This window comes from Procambarus clarkii, chromosome 12 (genome assembly GCF_040958095.1).
Source record: "Procambarus clarkii isolate CNS0578487 chromosome 12, FALCON_Pclarkii_2.0, whole genome shotgun sequence".
Lineage (NCBI taxonomy): Eukaryota > Metazoa > Arthropoda > Malacostraca > Decapoda > Cambaridae > Procambarus > Procambarus clarkii.
This window is the reverse complement of record NC_091161.1, coordinates 43,306,220-43,320,777: the sequence shown is the minus strand read 5'-3', so window position 1 is coordinate 43,320,777 and position 14,558 is coordinate 43,306,220. Positions and strand designations below refer to the sequence as shown.

The 14,558-nt window shown below is 39.9% G+C and overlaps 1 protein-coding gene and 1 pseudogene across 1 annotated transcript; both read right to left on the bottom strand.

The window, feature by feature from the left end:
* Nucleotides 1–5,088: 5,088 nt before the first annotated feature.
* On the bottom strand, nt 5,089–5,733 carry LOC123748729 (pre-mRNA-splicing factor 38-like). The gene has a single exon (XM_045730878.1). It carries the CDS (start codon nt 5,731–5,733, stop codon nt 5,089–5,091), a length of 645 nt encoding a protein of 214 aa, XP_045586834.1.
* A 3,119-nt stretch (nt 5,734–8,852) lies between these two features.
* On the bottom strand, nt 8,853–9,806 carry LOC138349528 (pre-mRNA-splicing factor 38A pseudogene; annotated as a pseudogene).
* Between the last annotated feature and the right edge of the window lie 4,752 nt (nt 9,807–14,558).

Below are 14,558 nucleotides of genomic sequence, written 5' to 3'. Positions count from 1 at the left end.
CAAATCAACAACCCTGTTACTGAACCAGTATTTACCCAAGTCTTTCCTAAATACAGATTTTTAAAAGTTTCCCAAAAACGTATGCAACAAAATGAAGTGTATCATTATTCATAAAATCAATAAATCTATGTAGATAAGAATAATGACGTAAGTTTTTAGAGGCGTAAACTCTACATATTGTGTGCAAGTTTCATGTTAATTGAATAATAAATAAAGGCTGTGAAACCAGATCTAGTTGTAAAAGTTGGAGTTGTGTAGCGCGCGCGACAAACATAAGAACATAAGAACAAAGGTAACTGCAGAAGGCCTATTGGCCCATACGAGGCAGCTCCTATTTATAACCACCCAATCCCACTCATATACTTGTCCAACCCGTGCTTGAAACAATCGAGGGACCCCACCTCCACAATGTTACGCGGCAATTGGTTCCACAAATCAACAACCCTGTTACTGAACCAGTATTTACCCAAGTCTTTCCTAAATCTAAACTTATCCAATTTATATCCATTGTTTCGTGTTCTGTCCTGTGTTGATACTTTTAATACCCTATTAATATCCCCCCGGTTATGTCCATTCATCCACTTGTAAACCTCTATCATGTCACCCCTAACTCTTCGCCTTTCCAGTGAATGCAACTTAAGCTTTGTTAATCTTTCTTCATATGAAAGATTTCTAATTTGGGGAATTAACTTAGTCATCCTACGCTGGACACGTTCAAGTGAATTTATATCCATTCTATAATATGGCGACCAAAACTGAACTGCATAATCTAAATGGGGCCTAACTAGAGCAAGATATAGCTTGAGAACCACACCAGGTGTCTTGTTACTAACGCTGCGATTAATAAATCCAAGTGTCCGATTTGCCTTATTACGAACATTTATGCATTGATCCTTTTGTTTTAAATTCTTACTAATCATAACTCCCAGATCCCTTTCGCAATCCGACTTCGCAATCTCAACACCATCTAGCTCGTATCTTGTAACTCTATCATCATTACCTAACCTCAGAACTTTACATTTATCAGCATTAAACTGCATCTGCCAATCCTTTGACCATTTCAAAACCCTATCTAGATCAACTTGAAGTGATAGTGAGTCCTCCTCCGAATTAATTTCCCTACCGATTTTCGTATCATCGGCAAATTTGCAAATGTTGCTACTCAAACCTGAATCTAAATCATTTATATATATTATAAACAACAGAGGTCCCAGGACAGAGCCTTGAGGCACTCCACTTACAACATTTTCCCACTCTGACTTGATTCCATTTATACTAACTCTCTGTTTCCTTTGGTATAGCCATGCCCTAATCCAGCTTAATATAGCACCCCCAATACCATGAGACTCTATTTTTTTAATCAGTCTTTCATGTGGCACTGTATCAAAAGCTTTGCTAAAGTCAAGGTATACAACATCGCAATCCTTACCACTATCAACTGCCTCAACAATGCTAGAATAAAAAGATAACAAATTTGTTAAACATGAACGGCCATTTATAAAACCATGTTGCGACTCAATTATTAATTTATGTTTTTCAAGATGAAGACGAATTTTATATGCTATTATAGATTCGAGTAACTTTCCCACAATAGACGTTAGGCTAATTGGTCGATAGTTAGACGCAAGTGATCTATCTCCTTTCTTAAAAACTGGTATCACATTAGCAACTTTCCAAAACTCTGGCACTCTGCCTGACTCTATTGATTTATTTAATATGGTTGACAGTGGGTCACAAAGCTCCTCTTTGCATTCTTTAAGCACCCTGGCAAACACTTCATCCGGCCCTGGGGATTTGTTTGGTTTGAGTTTTACTATTTGTTTAAGAACATCCTCCCTGGTAACTGCTAAGCTCGTCAACCTGTCCTCGTCCCCACCCACATAGACTTGTTCGGCTGAAGGCATATTGTTAAGTTCCTCTTTAGTAAATACAGATACAAAATATTTATTAAAAATACTACTCATCTCTTCATCACTATCTGTTATTTGACCTGTCTCAGTTTTTAATGGACCTATCCTTTCCCTAGTCTTAGTACGATATAACTGAAAAAACCCTTTAGGATTTGTCTTTGCTTGCCCTGCTATGCGAACTTCATAGTTTCTTTTTGCTTTCCTTATCTCTTTTTTAACATTTCTAACCAGTTGTACGAATTCCTGTTCTAAAGTGACCTCCCCATTTTTAATCCTTTTGTACCAAGCTCTCTTTTTACCTATAAGGTTCTTCAAATTCTTTGTTATCCACTTTGGGTCATTAGTATTCGATCTATTCAATTTGTATGGTATACTACGTTCCTGTGCTTTGTTTAGAATATTCTTAAATAAGTTATATATTGAATCCACATCGAAATCCCCATTTAAGTCACCTATCGCTGGGTTCATGTCTCGCTCCAAGACCGGCCCACACCCCATACCCAAGACTTTCCAATCAATTTGACCCAAAAAATTTCTTAGGCTATTAAAATCAGCTTTTCGAAAATCTGGCACTTTAACAGAATTTTCTCCTACTGGTCTATTCCATTCTATGCTAAATCTGATTTCTTTGTGATCACTGCTCCCTAGCTCACTCCCTATTTCGATGTCATTAATTTGCGTTTCCCTGTTAGTTAATACTAAATCTAAAATATTATTTTCCCGTGTTGGTTCCTTAATGTGTTGCGTAAGAAAGCAATCGTCAATTAATTCTAGAAAATCTTCTGCTTCACTATTCCCTGTTTTGTTCAACCAGTTTATTACAAGTTACTCTACTCGCGATCACTCGTGACAATTCGTGATTTATGCATTTGCGGCCAGCTCGTACCTTCTATGGAGAGCTCGCATGCATCTAGCTTTCAATGCTTGTCTCTTGTTCGTTTGGTAAGTCATATTGCAGTACAAATAACAATAATAGCATGAGTTCTGGGAGATATTGTGAGAGCGCGTCAGCGATAGAACCAGTCCCCACGAGAGACATACAGTCACTGAGGGCCTGAGCCACGTACCACCCTCTCTCTCACACAATACTGTTGCCAATGAGTGAGTTTATATTCATTTTATCCATAACATGTTATTTTCAACGCTATTACGAAAAATAAGACTTCTACAACGTAAGATACAATACCCCGCGGCGCACTCACGCCGCGAGGACCAGATTCACGAAAGTTGCAGCGCGAAATTTGACTCTAATTACGTTATTTTTCAAGATATCATTAAACGGTTTGGACCACAGTGTTGCCAGAACGTTGTAGTATTTTTCGTAAATATTCCATTTTTCTTCAGGTTTTCGGTTACCATGGCTCCTTAAGCTCTTTCAGTTTAGCATCATCATAGTACTGGTTGTGTCTGACCTGTTTACCAGTACTTCTTTTTGTTTGGCGTGACTCACTATTTTTGATGGCCTCATAGGTATTATTTATGAGGTCATCATAAAACTGTTGTACATTCTCAGGCCCATAATTGTTATACCAATGTTCTATGCTGTCTATAAAGAATTTTTCTTGCTCTTTCCTTACTGTTAGCCTGCGTCTACTCAGCTTCAATTCTTACTAATCATAACTCCCAGATCCCTTTCGCAATCCGACTTCGCAATCTCAACACCGTCTAGCTCGTATCTTGTAACTCTATCATCATTACCTAACCTCAGAACTTTACATTTATCAGCATTAAACTGCATCTGCTAATCCTTTGACCATTTCAAAACCCTATCTAGATCAACTTGAAGTGATAGTAAGTCTTCTTCCGAATTAATTTCCCTACCGATTTTCGTATCATCGGCAAATTTGCAAATGTTGCTACTCAAACCTGAATCTAAATCATTTATATATATATTAAACAACAGAGGTCCCAGGACCAACCCGTCCTCGACTCAAGTCCATTACATTCAGCGGTCAACCCCACAGACGCATTCATGAATTTTAACATGCTGTTCATTCAAAACGGGCTAACCATCCAGTGTGATGGGGAATTTTTAGCATCACGTAACTAGCTTTTTGACACTGTACTCCCCCTTCATGTAGTCTAGGGTAGCTGCACAAATGCAGATGTACCTAATGTATTAATAAAAAAAGGAATACCTCCATTCACCTATTCTTGTAATGGTAGTGCTTACATATTTGCACTTTAACATACACATCAAAAGTACACGCACACACACAGACCAGCACAACCCCACACATGCACAAAACCACCCACATACATTAAGCATTTTTACTTAATTTAAAATAGAAACGTTTAAAAACATTAGTTATACGTTTGCACCAAAGGTCCATGAATTGAGTGACTGCAAAAAACGTATATTATATGTTAAAAACGACTTTATATAAATACCTTATATAAATGTCACCTTTCTGCGACCAACGTCAAAAACATCAAAAAACACATTTAAGATGGTTTTCACATTTTTCATCCAGATGAAGACCCTAATCACAGCTACTCTCCAAGCACCAGGCGCTAAGATATTTAAATATTTTATTTGTACTTGAATAAAGGTACATATTATTCTTTGGGATGGTAAATAATGAGATGTAAATAATAGCATTCATTTATTACAACAGTGTTTATTAATACATAGTTCTTATAAGACAGAAACGTGAATACAGGTCTTCAAATACATACAAGAGTCCAAAGAAGGCTTCGTGTATAATTATATAATTATATATATAATGATAACACAGGAAGCTTGAGGTTCATATCATGAGGCGGCAGTCAAGTGTGAGGTCAACTCATGAGAGGGCAGTGAGATATTAGTAAGGTTGCAGGTCAAATGGAGCACTGTCAGCTCCTACCACATCCTCAAAAAGGTATCTCATTTACTACGTCCACTGCGATATTGTTTTCCTTTGCGTTCACAACGATTCCAATCCCTTCCTCTCTCTCTATTTGATTCTCTTTCTCCACGATTTTTTCGGTGATGGGGATGATGGGCTGGAGATCCTCGTCGCTGACGTTGTTCTGATCTGCTGCGATGTCTCTTTCTCGACCTTTCCTTGCCTCTTTCATGATCTGTCTTCTGTGAGTGACTTCTGCGAAGCTTTTCTCTTTCTCTGTCACATGGAAGGCCTCGGTGTGGGGAGCTAGAGTGGCCTCTGCCATCCTGGTCGTCACAGAGTGTTGTTCAGAATGGCTGTACTGGATCATTTCTTGGTCTTGGTGGAGGAAAGATGTCCTCCTCATCACTTTCCCTCTCGTGGTTGTCCAAATCATCATTTAATACGGATACTCGACCTTTAAGCTCGTTGTTGGCTTCAGGAATCGGTCTCTTTTGGATCCTCGGTAAAATTATATCACATGAACATTCATCTCTTAATAAACAATCAATATATTCATCCATGTGAGTAAACTGGAACTGGCCGGAACGGTCAATAACGCGTAGTTTCCTAAAGTCATTAAGGAGAGGTTCCAGGAACTTGTAACAATTCAGTGATCCACATACAAGTCTCAAGTAAAATGCCCCCAAAGCACGAGCATACTTAAAATCCTCTTGTGTGATGAATTCTATAATTATGTCAGTCTCAGGTTGGATCTGGAGCATCTTTAGCACGAGACATAGGAATGGCGTGGGTATGCTGTTGGCTCCGTGAACACCACCAATACACCTGAGGGCTATTGCTTTGTCGACTAGTAATTCCGCCGAGAGGGCAAAGCATTCTTCTTTCCAGTATCTAGAGTCGTATATCCTAGTTCTTATAATTTTCTCAACTAAATACTGGGGGTTTGTGCCGTGAGTGGCCCGGGCTTCCCTGATCGTGCGGTTGGCCATGTCGCCTACTGATTACAGAGGCCATGTTTAGATTGATTGATGAGAGAGAGAGAGAGAGAGAGAAGATTAAGCCACCCAAAAGGTGGCACGGGCATGAATAGCCCGTAAGTGGTGGCCCTTTTGAACCATTTCCAGTATCAATAGATGATACTGGAGATCTGTGGAGGTGCGACTGCACCCTGCGTGACGGGAGATGTCTCCCAGACCAAGTGGTGACCAGATGGTGTGCCATGTTTAGGATGGAGGCGTATTTATTAGTGTCCTAGAGAAGAGGGTAGGAGTCAGGTGTCAGTGAGGGATAGAAGACGGGTGGGGAGGAGGAGCAAGATTATGAGAGCATATGAATATAAAAACAAAGATAACTGCAGAAGGCCTATTGGCCCGTACGAGGCAGCTCCTATTTATAACCACCCAATCCCACTCATAAACATGTCCAACCCGCGCTTGAAACAATCGAGGGACACCACCTCCACCACGTTATGCGGTAATTGGTTCCACAAATCAACAACCCTGTTACTGAACCAGTATTTACCCAAGTCTTTCCTAAATCTAAATTTATCCAATTTATACCCATTGTTTCGTGTTCTGTCTTGTGTTGATACTTTTAATACCCTATTATTATCCCGTTTGTTGTGTCCATCAATCCACTTGTAAACATAAGAACATAGAACAAAGGCAACTGCAGAAGGCCTATTGGCCCATACGAGACAGCTCCAATTTATAACCACCCAATCCCACTCATATACATGTCCAACCCATGCTTGAAACAATCGAGAGACCCCACCTCCACAATGTTACGTGGCAATTGGTTCCACAAATCAACAACCCTGTTACAGAACCAGTATTTACCCAAGTCTTTCCTAAATACAGATTTTTAAAAGTTTCCCAAAAACGTATGCAATAAAATGAAGTGTATCATTATTTATAAAATCAATAAATCTACGTAGATAAGAATAATGACGTAAGTTTTTAGAGGCGTAAACTCTACATATAGTGTGCAAGTTTCATGTAAATTGAATAATAAATAAAGGCTGTGAAACCAGATCTAGTTGTAAAAGTTGGAGTTGCGTAGCGCGCGCGACAAGTTACTCTACTCGTGGTCACTCGTGACAATGCGTGATTTACGCATTTGCGGCCAGCTCGTACCTTCTATGGAGAGCTCGCATGCATCTAGCTTTCAATGCTTGTCTCTTGTTCGTTTGGTAAGTCATATTGCAGTACAAATAACAATAATAGCATGAGTTCTGGGAGATATTGTGAGAGCGCGTGAGCGATAGAACCACTCCCCACGAGAGACATACAGTCACTGAGGGCCTGAGCCACGTACCACCCTCTCTCTCACACAATACTGTTGCCAATGAGTGAGTTTATATTCATTTTATGCATAACATGTTATTTTCAACGCTATTACGAAAAATAAGACTTCTACAACATAAGATAGAATACCCCGCGGCGCACTCACGCTGCGAGGACCAGTTTCACGAAAGTTGCAGCGGGAAATTTGACTCTAATTACGTTATTTTTCAAGATATCATTAAACGGTTTGGACCACAGTGTTGCCAGAACGTTGTAGTATTTTTCGTAATTTTTCGTAAATATTCCATTTTTCTTCAGGTTTTCGGTTACCATGGCTCCTTAAGCTCTTTCAGTTTAGCATCATCATAGTACTGGTTGTGTCTGACCTGTTTACCAGTACTTCTTTTTGTTTGGCGTGACTCACTATTTTTGATGGCCTCATAGGTATTATTTATGAGGTCATCATACAACTGTTGTACATTCCCAGGCCCATAATTGTTATACCAATGTTCTATGCTGTCTATAAAGAATTTTTCTTGCTCTTTCCTTACTGTTAGCCTGCGTCTACTCAGCTTAAATTCTTACTAATCATAACTCCCAGATCCCTTTCGCAATCTCAACACCATCTAGCTCGTATCTTGTAACTCTATCATCATTACCTAACCTCAGAACTTTACATTTATCAGCATTAAACTGCATCTGCTAATCCTTTGACCGTTTCAAAACCCTATCTAGATCAACTTGAAGTGATAGTAAGTCTTCTTCCGAATTAATTTCCCTACCGATTTTCGTATCATCGGCAAATTTGCAAATGTTGCTACTCAAACCTGAATCTAAATCATTTATATATATATTAAACAACAGAGGTCCCAGGACCAACCCGTCCTCGACTCAAGTCCATTACATTCAGCGGTCAACCCCACAGACGCATTCATAAATTTTAACATGCTGTTCATTCAAAACGGGATAACCATCCAGTGTGATGGGGAATTTTTAGCATCACGTAACTAGCTTTTTGACACTGTACTCCCCCTTCATGTAGTCTAGGGTAGCTGCACAAATGCAGATGTACCTAATGTATTAATAAAAAAAAGGAATACCTCCATACACCTATTCTTGTAATGGTAGTGCTTACATATTTGCACTTTAACATACACATCAAAAGTACACGCACACACACAGACCAGCACAACCCCACACATGCACAAAACCACCCACATACATTAAGCATTTTTACTTAATTTAAAATAGAAACGTTTAAAAACATTAGTTATACGTTTGCACCAAAGGTCCATGAATTGAGTGACTGAAATTAACGTATTTTATATGTTAAAAACGACTTTATATAAATACCTTATATAAATGTCACCTTTCTGCGACCAACGTCAAAAACATCAAAAAACAAATTTAAGATGGTTTTCACATTTTTCATCCAGATGAAGACCCTAATTACAGCTACTCTCCAAGCACCAGGCGCTAAGATATTTAAATATTTTATTTGAACTTGAATAAAGGTACATATTATTCTTTGGGATGGTAAATAATGAGATGTAAATAATAGCATTCATTTATTACAACAGTGTTTATTAATACATAGTTCTTATAAGACAGAAACGTGAATACAGGTCTTCAAATACATACAAGAGTCCAAAGAAGGCTTCGTGTATAATTATATATATAATGATAACACAGGAAGCTTGAGGTTCATATCATGAGGCGGCAGTCAAGTGTGAGGTCAACTCATGAGAGGGCAGTGAGATATTAGTGAGGTTGCAGGTCAAATGGAGCACTGTCAGCTCCTACCACATCCTCAAAAAGGTATCTCATTTACTACGTCCACTGCGATATTGTTTTCCTTTGCGTTCACAACGATTCCAATCCCTTCCTCTCTCTCTATTTGATTCTCTTTCTCCACGATTTTTTCGGTGATGGGGACGATGGGCTGGAGATCCTCGTCGCTGACGTTGTTCTGATCTGCTGCGATGTCTCTTTCTCGACCTTTCCTTGCCTCTTTCATGATCTGTCTCCTGTGAGTGACTTCTGCGAAGCTTTTCTCTTTCTCTGTCACATGGAAGGCCTCGGTGTGGGGAGCTAGAGTGGCCTCTGCCATCCTGGTCGTCACAGAGTGTTGTTCGGGATGGCTCTACTGGATCATTTCTTGGTCTTGGTGGAGGAAAGATGTCCTCCTCATCACTTTCCCTCTCGTGGTTGTCCAAATCATCATTTAATACGGATACTCGACCTTTAAGCTCGTTGTTGGCTTCATGAATCAGTCTCTTTTGGATCCTCGGTAAAATTATATCACATGAACATTCATCTCTTAATAAACAATCAATATATTCATCCATGTGAGTAAACTGGAACTGGCCGGAACGGTCAATAACGCGTAGTTTCCTAAAGTCATTAAGGAGAGGTTCCAGGTACTTGTAACAATTCAGTGATCCACATACAAGTCTCAAGTAAAATGCCCCCAAAGCACGAGCATACTTAAAATCCTCTTGTGTGATGAATTCTATAATTATGTCAGTCTCAGGTTGGATCTGGAGCATCTTTAGCACGAGACATAGGAATGGCGTGGGTATGCTGTTGGCTCCGTGAACACCACCAATACACCTGAGGGCTATTGCTTTGTCGACTAGTAATTCCGCCGAGAGGGCAAAGCATTCTTCTTTCCAGTATCTAGAGTCGTATATCCTAGTTCTTATAATTTTCTCAACTAAATACTGGGGGTTTGTGCCGTGAGTGGCCCGGGCTTCCCTGATCGTGCGGTTGGCCATGTCGCCTACTGATTACAGAGGCCATGTTTAAATTGATTGATGAGAGAGAGAGAAGATTAAGACACCCAAAAGGTAAAACGGGCATGAATAGCCCGTAAGTGGTGGCCCTTTTGAGCCATTTCCAGTATCAATAGATGATACTGGAGATCTGTGGAGGTGCGACTGCACCCTGCGTGACGGGAGATGTCTCCCGGACCAAGTGGTGACCAGATGGTGTGCCATGTTTAGGATGGAGGCGTATTTATTAGTGTCCTAGAGAAGAGGGTAGGAGTCAGGTGTCAGTGAGGGATAGAAGACGGGTGGGGAGGAGGAGCAAGATAAAGAGAGCATATGAATGTATAAACAAAGATAACTGCAGAAGGCCTATTGGCCCGTACGAGGCAGCTCCTATTTATAACCACCCAATCCCACTCATAAACATGTCCAACCCGCACTTGAAACAATCGAGGGACACCACCTCCACCACGTTATGCGTTAATTGGTTCCACAAATCAACAACCCTGTTACCGAACCAGTATTTACCCAAGTCTTTCCTAAATCTAAATTTATCCAATTTATACCCAATTTATTTATTTGTTTCGTGTTCTGTCTTGTGTTGATACTTTTAATACCCTATTATTATCCCGTTTGTTGTGTCCATCAATCCACTTGTAAACATAAGAACATAGAACAAAGGCAACTGCAGAAGGCCTATTGGCCCATACGAGACAGCTCCTATTTATAACCACCCAATCCCACTCATATACATGTCCAACCCATGCTTGAAACAATCGAGAGATCCCACCTCCACAATGTTACGTGGCAATTGGTTCCACAAATCAACAACCCTGTTACTGAACCAGTATTTACCCAAGTCTTTCCTAAATACAGATTTTTAAAAGTTTCCCAAAAACGTATGCAACAAAATGAAGTGTATCATTATTCATAAAATCAATAAATCTATGTAGATAAGAATAATGACGTAAGTTTTTAGAGGCGTAAACTCTACATATTGTGTGCAAGTTTCATGTTAATTGAATAATAAATAAAGGCTGTGAAACCAGATCTAGTTGTAAAAGTTGGAGTTGAGTAGCGCGCGCGACAAGTTACTCTACTCGCGATCACTCGTGACAATGCGTTATTTATGCATTTGCGGCCAGCTCGTACCTTCTATGGAGAGCTTGCATGCATCTAGCTTTCAATGCTTGTCTCTTGTTCGTTTGGTAAGTCATATTGCAGTACAAATAACAATAATAGCATGAGTTCTGGGAGATATTGTGAGAGCGCGTCAGCGATAGAACCAGTCCCCACGAGAGACATACAGTCACTGAGGGCCTGAGCCACGTACCACCCTCTCTCTCACACAATACTGTTGCCAATGAGTGAGTTTATATTCATTTTATGCATAACATGTTATTTTCAACGCTATTACGAAAAATAAGACTTCTACAACGTAAGATACAATACCCCGCGGCGCACTCACGCCGCGAGGACCAGATTCACGAAAGTTGCAGCGCGAAATTTGACTCTAATTACGTTATTTTTCAAGATATCATTAAACGGTTTGGACCACAGTGTTGCCAGAACGTTGTAGTATTTTTCGTAAATATTCCATTTTTCTTCAGGTTTTCGGTTACCATGGCTCCTTAAGCTCTTTCAGTTTAGCATCATCATAGTACTGGTTGTGTCTGACCTGTTTACCAGTACTTCTTTTTGTTTGGCGTGACTCACTATTTTTGATGGCCTCATAGGTATTATTTATGAGGTCATCATAAAACTGTTGTACATTCTCAGGCCCATAATTGTTATACCAATGTTCTATGCTGTCTATAAAGAATTTTTCTTGCTCTTTCCTTACTGTTAGCCTGCGTCTACTCAGCTTCAATTCTTACTAATCATAACTCCCAGATCATTTCGCAATCCGACTTCGCAATCTCAACACCGTCTAGCTCGTATCTTGTAACTCTATCATCATTACCTAACCTCAGAACTTTACATTTATCAGCATTAAACTGCATCTGCTAATCCTTTGACCATTTCAAAACCCTATCTAGATCAACTTGAAGTGATAGTAAGTCTTCTTCCGAATTAATTTCCCTACCGATTTTCGTATCATCGGCAAATTTGCAAATGTTGCTACTCAAACCTGAATCTAAATCATTTATATATATATATTAAACAACAGAGGTCCCAGGACCAACCCGTCCTCGACTCAAGTCCATTACATTCAGCAGTCAACCCCACAGACGCATTCATGAATTTTAACATGCTGTTCATTCAAAACGGGCTAACCATCCAGTGTGATGGGGAATTTTTAGCATCACGTAACTAGCTTTTTGACACTGTACTCCCCCTTCATGTAGTCTAGGGTAGCTGCACAAATGCAGATGTACCTAATGTATTAATAAAAAAAGGAATACCTCCATTCACCTATTCTTGTAATGGTAGTGCTTGCATATTTGCACTTTAACATACACATCAAAAGTACACGCACACACACAGACCAGCACAACCCCACACATGCACAAAACCACCCACATACATTAAGCATATTTACTTAATTTAAAATAGAAACGTTTAAAAACATTAGTTATACGTTTGCACCAAAGGTCCATGAATTGAGTGACTGAAATTAACGTATTTTATATGTTAAAAACGACTTTATATAAATACCTTATATAAATGTCACCTTTCTGCGACCAACGTCAAAAACATCAAAAAACAAATTTAAGATGGTTTTCACATTTTTCATCCAGATGAAGACCCTAATTACAGCTACTCTCCAAGCACCAGGCGCTAAGATATTTAAATATTTTATTTGAACTTGAATAAAGGTACATATTATTCTTTGGGATGGTAAATAATGAGATGTAAATAATAGCATTCATTTATTACAACAGTGTTTATTAATACATAGTTCTTATAAGACAGAAACGTGAATACAGGTCTTCAAATACATACAAGAGTCCAAAGAAGGCTTCGTGTATAATTATATATATAATGATAACACAGGAAGCTTGAGGTTCATATCATGAGGCGGCAGTCAAGTGTGAGGTCAACTCATGAGAGGGCAGTGAGATATTAGTGAGGTTGCAGGTCAAATGGAGCACTGTCAGCTCCTACCACATCCTCAAAAAGGTATCTCATTTACTACGTCCACTGCGATATTGTTTTCCTTTGCGTTCACAACGATTCCAATCCCTTCCTCTCTCTCTATTTGATTCTCTTTCTCCACGATTTTTTCGGTGATGGGAACGATGGGCCCAGAAAGCACAACTACCTTCCAGTAGCTGGCATAACTAGTATGCTTTAACCCACTACGCCATCAGACCTTACAAAAGAAGTAGATAGTTCGAGATATATATATCTCAAACATCTCCACCTCCCGATGGCACCAGATGAGTGAGGGGTCAGTCTGCATTTTTCGTCAAGCCACTGTCAATGTGAGAGAACTCGTGTCCAGCTTATAAGCCTATACTTGCATAAACCACAAGTGAAGATAAATAATCTTTGGACAACACCCACCAGTGGGACTCGAACCCAGAAAGCACAACTACCTTCCAGTAGCTGGCATAACTAGTATGCTTTAACCCACTACGCCATCAGACCTTACAAAAGAAGTAGATAGTTCGAGATATATATATCTCAAACATCTCCACCTCCCGAAGGCACCAGATGAGTGAGGGGTCAGTCTGCATTTTTCGTCAAGCCACTGTCAATGTGAGAGAACTCGTGTCCAGCTTATAAGCCTATACTTGCATAAACCACAAGTGAAGATAAATAATCTTTGGACAACACCCACCAGTGGGACTCGAACCCAGAAAGCACAACTACCTTCCAGTAGCTGGCATAACTAGTATGCTTTAACCCACTACGCCATCAGACCTTACAAAAGAAGTAGATAGTTCGAGATATATATATCTCAAACATCTCTACCTCCCGAAGGCACCAGATGAGTGAGGGGTCAGTCTGCATTTTTCGTCAAGCCACTGTCAATGTGAGAGAACTCGTGTCCAGCTTATAAGCCTATACTTGCATAAACCACAAGTGAAGATAAATAATCTTAGGACAACACCCACCAGTGGGACTCGAACCCAGAAAGCACAACTACCTTCCAGTAGCTGGCATAACTAGTATGCTTTAACCCACTACGCCATCAGACCTTACAAAAGAAGTAGATAGTTCGAGATATATATATCTCAAACATCTCCACCTCCCGAAGGCACCAGATGAGTGAGGGGTCAGTCTGCATTTTTCGTCAAGCCACTGTCAATGTGAGAGAACTCGTGTCCAGCTTATAAGCCTATACTTGCATAAACCACAAGTGAAGATAAATAATCTTTGGACAACACCCACCAGTGGGACTCGAACCCAGAAAGCACAATTACCTTCCAGTAGCTGGCATAACTAGTATGCTTTAACCCACTACGCCATCAGACCTTACAAAAGAAGTAGATAGTTCGAGATATATATATCTCAAACATCTCCACCTCCCGAAGGCACCAGATGAGTGAGGGGTCAGTCTGCATTTTTCGTCAAGCCACTGTCAATGTGAGAGAACTCGTGTCCAGCTTATTAGCCTATACTTGCATAAACCACAAGTGAAGATAAATAATCTTTGGACAACACCCACCAGTGGGACTCGAACCCAGAAAGCACAACTACCTTCCAGTAGCTGGCATAACTAGTATGCTTTAACCCACTACGCCATCAGACCTTACAAAAGAAGTAGATAGTTCGAGATATATATATTTCAAACATCTCCACCTCCCG